Genomic DNA, 18,016 nt, shown 5'->3' with positions numbered 1-18,016 from the left:
GTTTTGGCGTTGTGGAGCAGCAGGACTTGATTCAAAAGGACGCCGATAAATAACTTCCCAATACACACACACACATTTTCAGAACCGCTTGTCCCATGCAGGGTCACGGGGAACCGGAGCCTACCCGGCAACACAGGGCGTAAGTCCAGAGGGGGAAGGGACACACCCAGGACAGGACGCCAGTCCGCCACAAGGCACCCCAAGCGGGACTCGAACCCCAGACCCACCAAAGAGCAGGACCCGGTCCAACCCACTGCGCCACCGCGCCCCCCAGCTTCCTAATAATTCCTGCAAAAAATTTTATCTAGCTGATCATTTTTGCATATTCTCTAGTAAAGAATCATACAGATACCCACAAACCCTTATTTTTTGACATACCTTGTCTGCAAATTGTACATGTCACTGATCTCAAAGCTGGTGTCAAGGATTAGCAATGAGAAATCACAACTTTTGACAATCAATCGTTGACTGACGAACGCGTGCCAGTGCGATGCCTTACATTTAGCACCACCCGTGAAGTGTAAACCAGGCTTGAGGCGATAGAAAAACCAGCATGTGTGTGTCTCCTTACTAATCATAGCGCTACAGGATGTGTGCTTATGAAGATGAGGGATGGAGTGATACGATCTTTACGTTCTGCTTTTAAGGAAAAAGTGGAGGGTGCTTGTGTGTTCCCAAATGAACAAGCTTGAACTTTATGTAACATTTTAAAATGCTTAGATCAAGAGACCGCAGGGAGCACAGCAAAGCTGAGGAAAGAAGAGAGGAGAGTAAACAGAGCAGGCCGGGGAGTCGAGAGAATGAGCGGTAGATGGGGAATTAGGAGGGAAGAAAAGGGAAGGAAGAGGAGGAGGAAAACGTTGCATCACAGAGCTGAGAGTCAATCCAGAAGGTGGTGAGACCGAACAAAACAAGGCTGAAGAGGTACTCACTTCCTGTGGCCGAGCCGTCGCTGGTGGACTCGGTCTTCTCGCTGGAAGAGAAAGGGCAGGGCGGTGAGATTCCCAGTCCTGGCTCTGAGGGGCAGCCCGCCATCATGCAGAGCCGCAGCAGGCTGCATCTGAGGATCAAGGGCCAGAGGCCAGGGCTTCACTTGAGGCCACCGAGGTCCACTGCTTTAGCATCTGATTGCATGCGGAGTGGACTAGCTGTGTGGTGGCTCTCTGAGGGCGTGTCTCTGGCGAGGTTTGTGCACGAGTGCGGAGATGCGTGCAGGTGGGTATAAGAGCAGCGGGAGACTGGATGTTACCGGTGTACCGAGTAGCGGCGCGATAAGGTGGGAGTGTGGACAAGTGGAGCTGGAAAGGTGAGGCTCTGAACAGGTGGTGCTGTGAACAGGTGTGGTGAGTGGTATGCGTAGGAGCCCTTACGTGCTGTCGCTGTCTGGGGCTCTGGTCAGCACGCTCTGTACCAGGCCTGTGAGACTGGCGATCTGCTTCTCCATAGCCTCCATCCGCTCCCTGCCCAACACAGAGTCAATGAGCGTGCATGCATACACACGCAAAGTCAAATCCACACATATGCAGACATAAAGGCACACATGAGTACACCAGTGCCACACAAGTAAGTCACACTGTGTTACTTTGAATATACTCCCAATTTAGAGCTGCAAACATACAGTAAATGTACATGTAGAATCCTAAAGGAAGAACACAAAACAGATTTCAGAAGCGTGTACAGATCACCCAGACAGAAAAGCAAAGTTGCCCAGGCACTCTCACCGTGTTTCCGTCTCATTCCCAGCCAGAGGGGAGTTATATCCACCGGTGCCCCTGACCATGTCTCCTCCTGGGACCCCCGGCCCACACAGCGGGTCCGAGCTAGAGCTGGGTCGCGACTTCGGGCTCTCCACAAAGACCGAGGACGAGGCGGAGTCTTTGCGGAAGGTCTGGCGCACAGGGGAGGCGCGGCTAGGTGGCCCCGAGTACGAGTCCCGTTCGCCACGCAGCTGCATGTCGGGGATCTTCTGCGGGGAAGAGGGACCCATACGAAAGCCCATGCCGAGCGAGGAAGCAGTGGCATAGGAGTCAGCATACAATGGGCCCCCAGGCTTGTAGAGAGCCTCCTCTAGCTCCCCCTGTAGGGCAGCGGCAGAGTAGGTGCTGAGAGAGCGCACGGAGCCGCGCCGGTACAGTCCCCCAGACACAGGAAACGCAAATGGATCCCCGATAGTGGCCAGCGACTGTGTAGAGGCAATGCTGAGGCGCCCCTCATGCACCAGGCTGTAAGGGTCAGCGTACAGTCCTTCGTTCTTCAACAGCACCACGCTCTTGCCTGACACCTCCTCATCGGGCTTAACGTCACGCCGTTCCAGGATGGCGCTGGGAGAGGGCGAGAGCCCAGGGCCAGCCGGGTGGCCCACACCAGGGTGGTGGGGGTGCTGTGGCGGGGGCTGCAGCTGCGGGTGGCCGGGGCCAGCAAAGGAGGGCGGCCGACCGCCGCTGTAGGAGAGGCGAGAGCGCGAAGGCGAGCCTGATGGGGGTGAAGCCGAGGAGGGCAGGCTGTTGAGCCTGCGGGTGGGTGAGGACTCCCGAGATGTGTACACCATGTCCCTCTGAAACGACACAGAGGTACAAGCAAAGGGTTACCATGGAGACTCAACCAGGCTCCTCGAGCAAGAGGGATGGGCTTTGCACAATTGGAGCAGCAGTGACGTGAAGGCGATGACATGGAGGCGACTTCACTGTTAGGCAGGACACAGCAGAGGCTTAATAGTTTCTACAACAGTGCACTTGTGCTGCTCTATTGTCAGCCTTTGCCTCCTAGACATCAACTGCATCGGGACATTCTCAAGCAGCCAAACTAAACCTATTTGCACTGCATTGGATTAGACTGGACTATAATTTCCCAGATCAGAACTGAACAGATCCCTCTCTAAAAACACATTTTTCTGTTGCTAAAATAATATATAAACAAGAAGCTGCTCCTTACTACACCATTTGTCATTAGATTGATTTATTTTTGTTTTTGCTGCCTCATTTGTGTTTCTTCCTCCTACTTGCTTCAGGTGATTCTCCATTCTTATTCTTCCCACCTGTCCTTCCACAAAAGTTTTTCTCATCTACCTCTCTCCCTACTCGGGTCCACCACCAATCGGCTCTCTGCCCCACAGTGCTTTTCCTCGTGGTTTATAGCCTCTAATCAGATGATAAAGGCAGTTATTATTACACTGTCCCCCAAGGCAGCCCTTCTCCCGTAAGTAATGGACTCGAGATCGATTCTGAATGGAAGATTCGCAGCTGTGGGTCACAAATGGTCTCGTTCTTAAGCTGACCAGAGGACCCTAGCTGAGTAAATTGTCCAGGTTATCTCAGCTGGTGCCTGCATTACTACCTCCCACAGAGCCATCAGGTGCTGGTGGGTCTTCGTCTGCCAGCTGTGAGAAAGGCACTGTCCATCCAATTGGTGCGAAATTTCGATTGTTACTCTCAGTCTTTAAGACCGGTAGGCTCCTGTAAGTGGCTGTCAGGCTTCTCATTAAGCACTTACTCTGGTCATGGTTATAGTAGTGTGGAGCCTATTCCGGAATCACTGGGTTCTAGGCTAGAAATTTACACGTTGCACAGGATGTCAGTCCATCGCCCAACTCAACAAAGCCCTCCTTAAAGGGAATCTTCGGTTTACGAGAGGGCTCAGGATATTGCCTTCAACAGCTTGCTAACCAGCACATGTCCAGGCGCACAGGATGGCAGGTTGCAAGTACAGGCTATAGTGCAGCAGTGGTTCTGCAGGCTGCCACATGTACCCTTGGTCTCGGGTGCACCTCCCTGCATACCCATACAGCAACATCTGTAGCTGCACATTCCCTCGGAGAAAAAAGGGACGTCAGCAGACTTGTGATTTTCAAAGACCTGTGCCACACAGCCAGTTTCTTGAGATGGTTTTATTACATTGCGATGCAACGTGTCGTGCCAGACACCATGTCTGGGAGGTGGCTCAATGGAGGATTAAAACTTGAGTGGCAGAGATGGCTTGATTATTTTACTCATAAAAAATGGAAGACTAATTTGCCAATTTGAGATCAGTGTCAAGAATGCTTGATCATGCAGAGGGTGACATTGAGGAAAGTAACAAGGAGGAAAAAAGACATGTTTGAACTTGATACCAGCCTGTAGGATGTCCTTGACTACATTAACAGTAAAATCACTGCAATGTACATTTTCGTATACGTGCAATTCTTGACAAACCCTAACCCTCCACATCCTCATATAGTACAAGTATTATATGTCTTTACTTGATTTTTTTAAATGAAATCCATGGTATGTACTACACAAATGCCTGGATTTTACATAAGGATATTTACAATAGTAAAGATCGAATTTGGTTGTGTTTTCAATGGTGCTTCTCATTAATTCAAACCAACAAAGAATTTCCTGCTTATTCTCCTGAAATTTCTAAAATCTGTTGAAGTACAAAAAATGTATTCAGCTGCCATTACAAAGTCCAGTTCTTCCTAAGCAATAAATTGCCAAAGGAACATTAGCACACAGGTTCACGGCACTCACCCTGAGGTCTCCATTGGCCAGGTGGGCAGTTGGGTAGGAGGCGTAGATGGGCTCCTTGCGGTAAATCTTGATCACGCTGCGGTCCTGGATGTCACGTACATCCTCTAGCTCATAAAAGACATTGCGTGCCTCATCCTTGATGAGGATGGCCGTGTTGGGTGACTTGAGCATGCCCAGGGTCAGCTTCTGGGGGAACATGTGTGTGATGAGCGCATGCAGAGTGTCCAGGCTGGTCAGCTCATGCGTGATGTGCACGCGCCGTGTCTCGTCTCCAAACTGCAGGAAGAGGACACCTTGGGGAAAGGGGAGGTCGGGGGGAAAAGACATGGAAAGAGAAAGCACAGAGACAGAATGTCATTATAACACAAGTTGCTATGACACTCATAAAACAATGATCTCAGTGCTTTCCTGTAGTCCTCTACTCTCAGGGTTCATCAGTCACTGTCATTCCACTTTCATGGTGCTGAATTCACTGCTCTTCAGACTTTATGAATCTGTTCAAATCAAGTCTCTGCTTATGAATAAGTTCTACTTTGCCAAATAAATAAAATGCAGCTCATATTTAGATTCTGAGCAGGAAAAAGTTGCAGTCACAGCTGTAAAGGTCTGGACAGGGTAAGGTGTGAGGGCCGGGCGGCGAACCTGGAGAACGCAGCTTGCTTTGGCTGGCGGAGCGTGACAGTGGCAGGCTCTGCCGGAAGCGGTTCATACGGTTGAAGCCCAGGGGGATGTCAGCCTCCGACATGGTCTCCAGTGACTCGGCTGAGGCAAAGGACAACTTGGAGGCCTGGTCGGCCAGACCAGACTGGGTGGACTGGGAGTGGCGTGGGCTACGGGTCTGAAATGGCGAACGAGAGAGACAGATCAGTACCGTTGAACTGACAAAAGGACACAAAAGAGGGGGGCTTCTGTGGAGGATGAAAAATAAAAGGAGTATACAAGCACATGGACAAAAATCATAAATACAAAGGTACACACACATACACACACAGGAACAGAGCTGTCAATGGTCTCAGCTAAAGAAAAGCACTTTTTTTGTACAACAGAAACAGTCCTGGAAGCCAAAAACACCTTCTACAGTAGAACTAGACCTTAAAATTAACCCAAAACACAAACATTTTCAGAACCTCTTGTCCCATACAGGCTCGCGGGGAACCGGAGCCTACCCGGCAACTCAGGGTGTAAGGCCGGAGGGGGAGGGGACACACCCAGGACAGGACACCAGTCTGCCACAAGGCACCCCAAGCAGGACTCGAACCCCAGACCCACCAAAGAGCAGGACCCAGTCCAACCCACTGCGCCACTGCGCCACCGCACCCCCCTGACCCAAAACAATGAATGATAAATTCCATTTTTAAAAATTGTGTTTCTTTTTCTGCACTATGCAAGCTCTCAGAGATGAGCCGGTCTAACTAACTGATGTCATCCATGGGAAGAGGAATTATACTGGGGTCACTTTTTCCCCATTACTTTAAAAACAAGGTACAACATGTAGCAGCGTAGTAGAAACAGTAAATTAGTCGCTTAAGATATTCCTTATTAATCACACACTTCAAAATGACTAAAATCCTCCTATTGTCAGTGTCCAACTGTGAACAACTAATGAATTTTGTTAAAATACTTCCTCCCGAAAGCAGTTAAAACGCATGCTATTTCCCCCCAAAGCTTGGAGTTTCCTATTGGCCCAGAATAAGAAAGAAACGAGTAAATGGAAAAAAAGAAATTTTTCATTTACCAACTTATCAGTGTCTTTCACTAAATAAAAGTGTAACCTATCAAATTTTTATACTTTTCACACCAGGGATAAGTAGCTTTCTAAAGGGAATATCTTGCAAATGACCTTTTGGAAAGAGCACTTTTTAACCATTAGACAACCTGCTATCCTGCAACAGACCTTTGGCCTCTGGAACCAAGACTTACGGCTGAAGAAGTTCCAGTACTTTGAGTGGTTTTACCCTTAATGCAAATGATCTCTAAGCTGGGCATCCCATGCTTATGCTGTTTTTAGTCTTGGGCAACTGCTTAATTTTGACAGATAGATAGAAACTGTATTGATCGTGGAGGAAACTGTAGGAGGCTACAGCAGTGTACGTACGACAAAGCTGTGAAAAAACGCACTGGAATAAATAAATATCACACGAAGAAAAGTGGAAGAGTCGGCAAACAGCAAAACTGGATCGGTGTACTGCTGAAGGAGGTTTGAATAGAAAATGTCACAAAATATTTCATCAACTTCTTCATCACATCCCTTGAAACGTAGAAGCTGCACACCCTTTACCTGGAATAGGTCTGTTTCTGCAGACAATTATTTTCATTTGGTTTGGTTCACTTTTGCAGCACAAAGAGAAACAGGGATTGCATTTAAATCAGATTCAACATGAAATTACCTAATTCTTCCATAAGTAATTCTTGTAAAAGATTTTACAGCAAAAAAAAACTCACATAATTACATTTCTTAAAAGTGCAAAGGTGAAAAATCTAAGATGGGTGCATATACAAAATAAGAGTTGAGCTGATATCAGCTGTTTAATAAAGCTTGATTAAGATGGAGTTCAATGAGAACTAAATGTAGGAGACAAATACAGACCCTCTCAGGATCCCTTGCCATATGTGACCACAAGGGCAGCCTCACTTATGACGGCACAAGTAGAGCGAGCAAGGGGCAGCAGCCTGAGTCAGTACACCACAATGCAGCTCTGACCGCCAGGGTCCAGATGCAGCCGCCAAGCCTGGTTTAATGATCTGAACCCCGGACCCCCAGTGAGACACTTCCCAGCTCTGGCACGCTAGTAATGAGTTCCGCGTTCGCTACGTGGCGACTCCTCAGAGCCAAATGGATTTACATGAGCCATTTGGTTGTCTAAAACACAACACCAGGGCTTAACTGATTGCTTTTTTCATGTATTCATTTAGCTAATGCATTTCTCCAAAAGGTTACACTTGCTACAATCATTTACCCATATGGGTAATTTTACTGGAGTAATTTAGAGTAAATACCTTGCTCAAGGACACTACAGCCGGAGGTGGGGATCGAACCTGCAACCTTGGGATGCGAAGGCAGTAGCTCCAACCTGTCACTCCGCACAGTGACGGAAAACATCCTTCGAGGTGTATCGATCCAATCACGTGAGCACGTAGGGAGAATGTCGTTTAACGGCTTGCGAGTGAACTGCACGAACGTGGTAGACGTTAAATACCAGGGCTGCCGAGCGAAAATTAAGTGGACGTGGGAATCTCCCATTAGGCTGCAGTGCAGCGCATAACTTCGCAGTGTGAGCTCTTGTCGCGCCACTGTCAACCAGGCATTAGCACAGCCAGTCTCGGGCAGACGGCATCAGCCTGGCAGTTAACGGATTGCCATCCATGCTCTGTTTGACGGGGGCCATTTTTTCTCAACACTCAGAGCCAGAGGGATGAAGGAGAGGCTGGAGGGCTTGGGAGGGGGCAGGGGTGTAAACACTGCATTCTCACATTTGTTTACGTGCCTGTGCTCATCTTCACCCACCCCAGTTGGAGGAATGACCTGCAGCGTCTCGTCACAAGCGGCGTGGCAGCTGCATGTAGGGTGGCACATTAAACCTCGAAAGATTAGTTTCACTCATCAAAACCCAGCATCGACCATGAACGTGTCCATAGTAATTATAATTGTGCGTTTAGTTGTTTAAGAAGACAGTTATGTATGCATGAGCTTGTTCCAGAAATCGTCCAGATGTTTATTTACAGAAATCCACAATGCCACAAATCCTGTGGACTCTGGCTGAATGACTTTGCCCAGCGACCCATCTGCAATAGGACCTGAGTAATACTGAGGCGGTTAAGCGATTAAGGGACTGTATGGTGTTAAAAGTGAAAAAAGATCAACACTACAGGCCCAGTGGGACAAGACCAAAAAAACGAGCATTCTCAATATAGCGGGCACACAGGTGCAGAACGGCAAGTTGTACACAGTCCAGGCTCCTCCCGTCTCTGGCCCGGGAGGCAATGCGGAGGCCAGATAGGCAGCGCCTTTGATGGGTCGCCGAACAGTCCGGAGGCTGCAGGCTTCTGGCAGAGACCAATCTGTTCCACTGAGCTTGTAGAGACCCCAACCACAGTCCAGCTGTGCCCGGGCTGCCCGTAACACCGCTCTTTTCCTGTAACCACAGCGGATACGTGTGTTACGTGTTTCCTTGAGCCCTGGCAGGAGAGAGGAAGGGCAACAAGGGGACTGACCGTGAGTTTGACACTTTTTCCTTTTGGCAGCCTCTTGCTTTCACTGGATACAGATTAGAGGAAAACAAAAGGAGGACAAAGCCCCTGGAGTGCACTGGCAGAAATGGGCTCTGGTGGGTTCGAGCAAGAAGAGGAGAGCCGATGCGATCCCCGAACTGGCAGATGCCTGCATATCCCTCAGTGTAACCGACATTTCCCACATTTCCTGATGTGGCACAGACCAGCAAATTGGGGTTCCTATGAGAACACAGTTAAAGAATGAATTAACCCACACGCCCTATCTTATTACCGCACTTGAAACTGGATCTGCTTCACAGAGTGAGGGAGTGACCTGGTACCTCAGCAGGGCTCAGGATTTAAAGAAAATAAGTGCTTTTCGAACAGCAAATCTGTTATTCAAACATTGCCCAATAGGGTAATACAGAAAAGATCAATTTAACAGGATTACTGTACAAGAGGGCCAAACTGTCAACACAAACATCTAACCAACATCCCAGCTGCATAAACTGATTAAAAAAAAAAAAACTGCGAGTCGCTTTGGATAAAGCATTGTTAGCATCGGCTAAACGGCAGAATAACAGCGATCACAATAATGCACTTTGGGGACCGTGAATAATCTGCTCTTAAACAGATTTCCAGAGCTTGGAAGCCAGGGCAGCAGTGAGGAGTACAGAAGCAGGAAACAGGGGACTCCGCCGGTGTCCCTCACGCAGCCCAGTGATACAGTGTCATATCCTTACCAGGCTGCTTCATTTTCACCCCCCATCAATGTTATCCTGCACCTGCTTTTACTTCCCTTAGTTAAAATGCCCCAGTAGACAGTGGGGGTAGGGGGCACTCCAGCCTGCCACTCTGTATAGCTCCTAGGAGCTTTGGAGTGTCGTACCATTGAGCTGTGTAATGGGAATAGACCCTCCAGTGCACACAAACATGCGCTGAGCGGCTCCACACAGCCCACACAGGACTAACAGAGCGCATGGATAATATATTCACTAAAAAACTCAAGACATGCTATGCATGATATGTTGCTTCTCTCCTCCTTCTTCCAAGCTTCTCCTGGCACTACTCGTTCCTGGGCACCCTCCAGACCACCCGAGTCACCTGGATGGATGGATGCCAAATAGGTTCGTTTCTCTAAAGCTGAACACTCTTAAAACTAATGGCGATGAGAAGCTTTAAGACTTCATGCCAGTGAGGTGTTTCCAAAGACACAGTGGCCTACTGTTACTCAACATCTCTCCAGCTCCCCTACGCAGCGACAGGGTAGCCCCACCACGGTGAAAATAATCATATGTAATAGACTGCAGCCAACGGTATCAAAAGGAGAAAAGTAAATAATCCAGAAATATTAACAACCAGACTGTGTAACAAACTCAGTGTTAATGGCACCTAGGAGATCTATGTGTAGGATTACATTAAATAAACCCAGCGCTAGCAGCATGTCCCCTGACATATCCCTGCCACAGGATTTACATTATTTATGCTGTGCAGAAGCTCACACGGTAATCCGTGGCCTTCGGGGTGCAGACAGCAAAGTACTGAAATGGCAGCGCAGCAAGGAGTAGAACAAACATCAACACTTAGAGTGGCGCCCCATGTGATTTGTAGTAGTCATTTCACACCTTGAATCTCGAGGGTGTGGGGACACAAGCGGAAGAACTCACAGCTCCACTGAAACGCTCCGGACTCTTGGTCGGAAAACACCCTTTAGTCACCCTGTTCCAACTTTGAATTTGAACTTCATTTAAAACCCAGTCAACAGTCAAAGACCTACTGCAGCCTTGACGGGCACCTTCCGCCGCTATGCACGTTCTCTACCCGTCCAAAGGGGAAGAGCACATCAGCCATTTCGGCGGCTCAAATGAGCTGAGAATCCACTCTGTCCGCCCCATAAGCCCATTGCCCATCAATCACGGTGACGGGCAACAGGAGACAGACGTGGTTATTAGCTGGACGCAGACTGACCTGACTCTGCTAGAGGCGAGAAAAAACCGCCCCTGTGGTGCATCGGTGCTTTTTGTACGTGCCACGCCTTCAGCGGCCCACAACAGCGCTCCAAAATAACCTGGTGAGAGTGGATAATGAGGCAGGGAGAGCTCCGCTTGAACATGGCAGGAAAGGAGAGAGTGCTGGAAAGTGAGCGGAACATCAACGGGTGGCCAAGAGGTAGGTGTTTAAGCAGAGCTGGGAGACCAGCAGAGCACACGACAGGAGCTGAAGGAGCTGCAGAGAACAAAATATATTCAAATTATGCACAGACGTATGCTGATATAACATTGTGTGCACTTCATTGCTTTCTGATTACAACACATTTTGACATGTGCTGGCATGAACCATTTTTAACATACAGTATAATCAATGTGTCCAGTGTCAGATTCAGTCAACAAGAGAAACAGTAACCATATTTGCACTTTCTTTCTGCGATATAAAGCACCTGACCCTTGTTTCGCTTAAAGCTACACCTACTCTGCGAAGGATTGACATCCATTGCAGCTGCAGAGGCTATGGTGTTTATCCGCAGGGTTTCAGCACAGGGAAATACTGTTTGGCATTAACAAATTGGAATGAGGAGTGTGAATGGTTACTGTGACATGGTCATAATCCCCTCCAGACACCATCTCCTTCCTCTTCCGTGGATGATCAGTCACGTCTTCATAGTGACGTGTTTCCGCCTGCCTCACGACTGTCCCAAAGGCAGCCCCGCACTTTTGCATCTCACCCTTTCTCTGTTTTTTTGCAAAATCATCGGGGACACGTTTCAAAGCCACAAAGACCCTATAGCGCAACTGGCACTGCAGTTACGGAGAAACCGGAGGATGAAAAGGATTTTTTCTGCAGTCATTTCAGTCACCATGCCATTTATTCCCAAAGCGCTGTCATTGCCTGCAATACTTTGCAGAACCAAGGGACCAAAACCACTAAAAGGACCAAGACTCCTGGGAAAGTTCAAAAAAAAAAAAAAAAAAAAAATCCTTTTCAAGGACTCGCCTCACACCCTTGCTTTGTCCCTCTCCATCACAATTCCATCACACATCCCTCTCCAGTGTGACTCAGAACCTTTAACACAGGGAATTATTAATGCATGGAATAAATTGCCTGGCCACATGGTGACAGATGAAATGGTGCTGTGATTGATTTGGTCACTGTGTCAGAAAGACACTGGCTTCTTCAGCCAGAGATGGAGATGGTGGTTGAAACGGCCTCATGAGTTTTGCTTCTGTGCTACAACAAGGAAGCGGGACACCCAGGCTGCAGGCTCCGTTCACAGTGCATCCCCAGCCAAGAGCAGAGTCGCAATCAAGGTGTGAAAGAGTGTGGAAAACAAGTACAATCTGACTGAAAGATTGTCTGGTTGCAAAGAAACTTCTGTGAATATTGCTTTGAAGATGCAAAAGTTGTGGAATATGGCTGCACGCTCTAACTCTGAAAGACCATTCAAAATTTTTTCAACCATTTTCAGAAAACTTGTTTCAACACGGAAGCTCCTGATGCTGCCATCTGACTCCACCTCTCCCATTTCTCTAACTTTTAGCGGCAAGCTTGACCAGGACCAAAGCTAACTTTTCAAGCGTCACTCCTGCTCACACACTCAAGCAGCACCGTGGCTCTCAGAGAGTCGTCCACCTGTGGTCCGTTCGGGTTCCACTGTATTCCTCTGCTGTCACACGTTACTTAGCAGATCTTTTTAACTGAACTTGCAGCTTCTTTTTTCTTACCAGACAGCAGAAATATCTTACTGGAGTAATTAGCAGTTGTGCTGGGATTAGTGCTGCAGTGGGATGCCCTCCCATTCAGGGTGTTCCTGCTCCAGACCACTGCAAACTGCAGACAAGTGGCTATAAATAAAGGATGGCTGAATAAAGTCAGTACCCTTCTAAAGGGTCAAACTAAGGGCCCTTCCTGGGACTTAAAGTAGGGACCTTCAAAGTACAAGCTCATGTCCTTAACCATGATGCTTCCTGTTGAATCTGATCACTTCTAGAAGTAAAAGGTTCAGCTTTGGTTTTGAATAGCTGCTACAAGTACTGCTTGTTTTGAAATTACATGTATTCATTCAGCTGATGCTTTTCTCCAAAGTGACTTACAATGTTAATCTACTTACAATTACTTACCTATTTATACAGCTGGGTAATTTTACTGGAGGAGTTTTAGGGTAAATACCTTGCTCAAAGGTACTATAACCAGAGGTGGGAATCAAACCTACGACCTTTGTGTCCAAAGGGAGTACAAGCTGTAAGCACTACACTACCAGCTGTCCATACGTTAGGCAGGACCTTTTAAAGTTCAGCACAGCCTTTTCTTCATTGATTACTCATTTCAGTTCCCACTCAGGGCTGTAGCCATACAGGTGTCATTGCACCTCTGGGTAACCACGGAGAAGCGAAAGCAGTGCGACAGTACCGTGCAGTTTCATTCGCGCCCGACACAGCTCCCTGAGCCCATACTCTCTGCTTATGAGCGTGCCTGCGTGGGAACACGTTTGCCTGGGGCCAATCCCATCGCACAGAAGGCACGTGACAACACAAAGCCTGCATCTTGGGGTATTGACACGACTGCAGGGTCAGGGGGCAAAGACATGGACAACGGCCAGGGGACTGGAAGCCACGATTTGGACCGCTCAGGGGCCTCGGTCTTGTTCATAATCACAGAAAATGTGGCACTGTACTCCTGCGACCAGAGTGCAACACTTGGAGTGACAGCTCTGTGTTCACACACGCCTCCGCAGAGCGGCGACTGCAAGCTAACGTCGTCACGTTATGAAAAGCACAGGACCTACACGCCATATTTGTGACATACACTGATATAAGGCCCCACAAAGACAAAGAAAGTTCACAGCAAGGAAGGCAGAACATTTTGGAACTTCAATTAAAAAATTATATTAAATGATATACTCACACACACATTTTCTGAACCGCTTGTCCCATACGGGGTCGCGGGGAACCGGAGCCTACCCTGCAACACAGGTCGTAAGGCCGGAGGGGGAGAGGACACACCCAGGACAGGACGCCAGTCCATCGCGAGGCACCCCCAAGCGGGACTCGAACCCCAGACCCACTGAAGAGCAGGACCCGGTCCAACCCACTGCGCCACCGCGCCCCCATTAAATGATATACTATACTATGTAATATAATTTGGTTTAACAAGTTGCTCAGCATCAAATATTAAGGGTCCATCAACGAAAGATGGAATTTTGGATACAATTTTGTCCAATGAGAACTACACTTTTTTTTTTTGCACAATTCACTCTTTGTTTTATGACGCAACCTGAAATAATTTGATCTCTCAGTGGTACAGTAGCAGGGCCCTTCCGGGGCATAAATCTGCACCCTTTTGATTGCAAGCCTCATTTTTTTTTTTTAGCCAATCTGCCACCTACTGTGGAAAACATGCAGCAGTGAAACATCCCTTGTTAAACAGAGCACCATGCTGGGAAAAACATCTGCACTTTGAACTTTGCAACGATGTGGACGTGGAGGTGGAGGTGTAATCTCTCCCTGGTCAATGCCGATTGGGAATTTAATCCCAAGCGGACTCATGAAGAGTTGTCAAAAGTGGCAGTGTACAGTAGATGCAGATAAGCAAATCCAACAAGCAATTCAAAATCAGGGCACCATATATGGAAGAAATATTAACTAAGAGGGGAGGAAAAAAAATGAACATCCAGCATTGGACGTGAAAACACAATTTCATGTAGTCCTGTACCTGGAAATGAGCTTGATGAAAAGTAAATAAATGTGAATGAATATATCAAAAGGATGTAACTGGGAATCATGTCACAAAAATTATTAATTTTCTGTTGTTTTTAAACTCCTAATGACATCGTACTATGCATCCAAAAGAAACTGGAATGCTGAAAGCTGAACTGCCCAATTTTTTTTTTTTACAGAAATCTGTAACATGACTATAACCGTGTCGCATTTCCTTCCTTAATTTACACGCAGTGGGTACAGAATTGACAAACTCAGCAACTTGTTAAAATGAAGCACTGAATACAGTATCGACATTCAGCTCAGCTGTCTTCCGTCAATCGGTGTGTTCGGCTTTTCTGGGTGAAACCCGCTTTTTGACATTGTGATATTTGGACAGCACCCTGTAACCTTTTCAAATTTCAAACACTCGCTTCTCGTTGACCGCCTGGGGCTACTAAAAGAATGGCTAATCCATGGGACAGTAATGTGCTCAGCAAGTTCTTAGGTGACTGAAAATGGATCTTGTATCTCTTCTTAACGTAAAGAGTTTCACTTGCATGGTGTAACACTGCGATGGGTGTGATGGATGTAGGTCGCATTTCTGCCTATTAATATCTTCACAACCTTGCGTCTTCAGGAGGAAGCCCACATGTTCCAGCCTCTCCGTGGCTCAGTGCTGTGCCCCTGCACCAATTACACACCACACGGCGCGGCAAACTGGTTTGGCCGTTGCGGTCCAACACCCCGCGAGAGCCGCTGTCAGAGTTGCTGACAGGAATCAGGTTGACACTTCCACATCGGTTAGTGCCGAGTCCTCGCCGCGATGCTGTGACGTCTCGCTGGGGCGGCTGTGAACTCAGACAGGACCATCTGTGCCAGACGCGCTGGGCGGCCACCCTTAACAAACACCTCATTCCTGCCCTAACTGGGCATCCTAGTGCAACTTTCCTGAGAAGCAGATGGCGATACCTGTATGCAACCTCTGCGCTAACTGTACAATTTTTTTTTCAGGCTCAAGTATGGCGGTTAAGGACACGGAATGAAAACTGTACACTTAGGGGGAACACTCTTGTACCCCTAGGGACAGTGCGGAACCGAAACCACCCCAGCGAAATATTTAACGATATAATTGGGCGAAATCGCAAGTCGCTTCGGGTGACGTTGTCAACAATCTAGCTAATTAATAATAGTTAATTAAAAGCTGAGCAAAGCCAGTGTTGTGCATTATTGGGTCTAATGCTCAGGATGCTGAAAAATAACACTGCTTAAATAGGAAATTTACCCTATCTAAGGAGGATTTGGAGAAGGTGGGCGGGGGAGTTCTCATATCATCGAAAATGTTGTACGTGTTCCTTGACACACAACCACCCACTCTCTACGACGCACAGAGACATATGCTCATGGTCCAGCACTTCACCCTCAAGGTGCGACCCTACCGTGTGGTCCACAGCCCAGGGAGTTGCCCGCAGCCCTGCTCGAGGCAACCGATCCGCACTATTACAAATTTTTACACGGCTCACAAATCAGAAATCTTCGCCTATTTAAAATGCAGAGATGAACAGCGAATGGATCCATTGCCAATGGATCCAGTCAAAGCAACACTTGTTCCATCCAATACATCCAAGTCCACTCGAGCGATGCTGCGTCGAGGACCCATGGACAGAAGGACAGGCACAAACTGACATGCAGGGACACACTGAAGGAAAAACACCCACACAAGCTGCTGACACCTACAGCACTGACCTTAAAGCTCCAGTAGTTTGGCTGCTGCTGCGAAAAGAGAAGAGGGGAAGGGAAAGAGAGAGAAGTTTAGAATTTCATGTCTCCTCTGTGTGACAACTACTTTCAGTAAAGTCTAAGACAAAGAGACACTTTTGATCCTTCAGACACAAGTATGTCCTTGACTTCGTTGCTTTTAGTGTCACACTCAGTGCTCCCTCCACAAAGGAACACCACACTAAAGTGGGAAACACGTGAAAGCGTTGGGCGCTGGAGGTGATGGGGCCTACGGAAGTCGGTGGCACCACCAAAACTGTTCTGCCATCAGTAAATTACCAGGATTTCTGTTCTTCGGCAGTGCTTGTAGCTCAGTTCCATCAGTCGTTCATTTATCAGAGATAATATGGGGAAAAAAAGCCCTAATTACAGTAATTATCACCATGGCAATGCTTTCCATTATAATTTATTGCCCTCTAATTGCTTTTCTGGAAACAGAGGGGCCGCATTATGTAGAGTCGCACCCAAACCAAACAGGCAAATCCACAAACCCCTCCTTATATCCACCACAATCATCGGGCTTTGACTTATGCTGGGATTAAATGAAAAGACATAAATCGAATTAAGCAGATCTCGCTCTCTGAGGCGCTGGCAGGCCTCCCAGACGCCTCGGTTGCTGGCGGTCTCTCGCACACCAGCGCTGTCACCTAACGTGCGAGTATACCAAACCTGACTGCTTACAGGGAGAGCAGAGAAAGCTCCGCCTCCAGCGCAAAGCCTCCCCATAAATCAAACCACCACCTGGCACAGGGAGACAGGACAGACACTGGATGGAGAGCGAAAGGGAATGCATGAAAAGGAATGTCAAACTCCTCCGTTTTTTTGTTCTCTGACAGCACATTTCCTCAAGTCAGAAGATGGTTAATGTTGACGGCTGTGATGTGTGGTCTCTTTAGCCGCTGTGAGGAGCTGCATGTATGGAAGCCTTTCCATCCACAAAATTATTTGAAGCCTTCTGCGAGAACTGTGCAGGAGATCGAAAACATTACTGGAATTTCTAACAACAGGGAAATTACTCTGAAACACCGTATACAAAAAATATCTAAAATACTGGAGGAAATGGAATATGTGTGCGAACAAACGCGAGAGCTTTAACCTTTATGTATAATATATGTATAACGTGTGACCTCTATCCTTTTGTTGCTGTGTGCATGCATATTGCATGCAAACTCTTTATGCCTGTTATAGAAATGAAGTTTTAAAAAAGAAGTATGTGGAATTTAGAACACGATGTTCTCCTGCCCTGTAGACCTTATCCGACCTCAAAGCGCCACACAACACGGCTCTCTCTTTCCGGAGAACACGGCCGATTTCGCTTTTTTGGCGATGTACCAGGGGCACGGAGTGTGGGAGTATCATGCGTAGAGTATCCTGAGATATCCCCACATTAACTGACACCCTCTACTGAATAATTTATGACATGGTCTAGACTAAGGCCATGAACTGGACCCAATGGCACTTCAACGTGATGAGAAGTTGCCCTTGCTGGACCTGGCCACATTTTCAGTTGCATGAGCTGGACAAAACCTCTGAATGCACACCAAAGCACATCTCTGGCATACAGTCCTTCACAGATATTTATGTGAAAATGTTAATTCTGGCATTTAAAGACCTGAACCAACCTGAACCAACGCTTCTGAGGAATCGGGCAGCTTCAGCCTTATATTTTGGCCACAAAATAATGTACGTCACACATACGGCGATGCATGTGGGAACATGTATATTCTTTAGGAAATTAATGCATAGAAATGGGGCTTTATAGCAAAGCCAAGATGAGGTTTAAATTTTTTTTGTTTATCATTTCAAATTGCAGTGCAAACACATAGCATAACG

The 18,016-nt window shown here is 47.5% G+C and overlaps 1 protein-coding gene across 10 annotated transcripts in view; it reads right to left on the bottom strand.

The window, feature by feature from the left end:
- Positions 1 to 18,016, bottom strand: part of srcin1a (SRC kinase signaling inhibitor 1a) — a 106,162-nt gene that overhangs the window by 27,284 nt on the left and 60,862 nt on the right. For 7 of the 10 annotated variants that reach the window (XR_003797867.1, XR_001966656.2, XM_018764609.2 and 4 more), the window contains 6 exons: positions 16,151 to 16,177; positions 5,148 to 5,343; positions 4,506 to 4,798; positions 1,722 to 2,554; positions 1,371 to 1,460; positions 933 to 1,060 (listed from right to left, as the gene is read on the bottom strand). Coding sequence is in view for 8 of the 10 variants with exons in the window: in XM_018764609.2 (XP_018620125.2) it covers positions 933 to 1,060; positions 1,371 to 1,460; positions 1,722 to 2,554; positions 4,506 to 4,798; positions 5,148 to 5,343; positions 16,151 to 16,177 (1,567 nt within the window). In the remaining 2 variants the exon portion in view is untranslated. The remainder of the gene's footprint in view (positions 1 to 932; positions 1,061 to 1,370; positions 1,461 to 1,721; positions 2,555 to 4,505; positions 4,799 to 5,147; positions 5,344 to 16,150; positions 16,178 to 18,016) is intronic. The other 3 variants (XM_018764607.2, XM_018764611.2, XM_018764610.2) reach the window with 2 other exon arrangements.

Source organism: Scleropages formosus, chromosome 8 (assembly GCF_900964775.1).
Source record: "Scleropages formosus chromosome 8, fSclFor1.1, whole genome shotgun sequence".
NCBI lineage: Eukaryota > Metazoa > Chordata > Actinopteri > Osteoglossiformes > Osteoglossidae > Scleropages > Scleropages formosus.
This window is presented reverse-complemented; position numbering and strand designations above follow the sequence as displayed.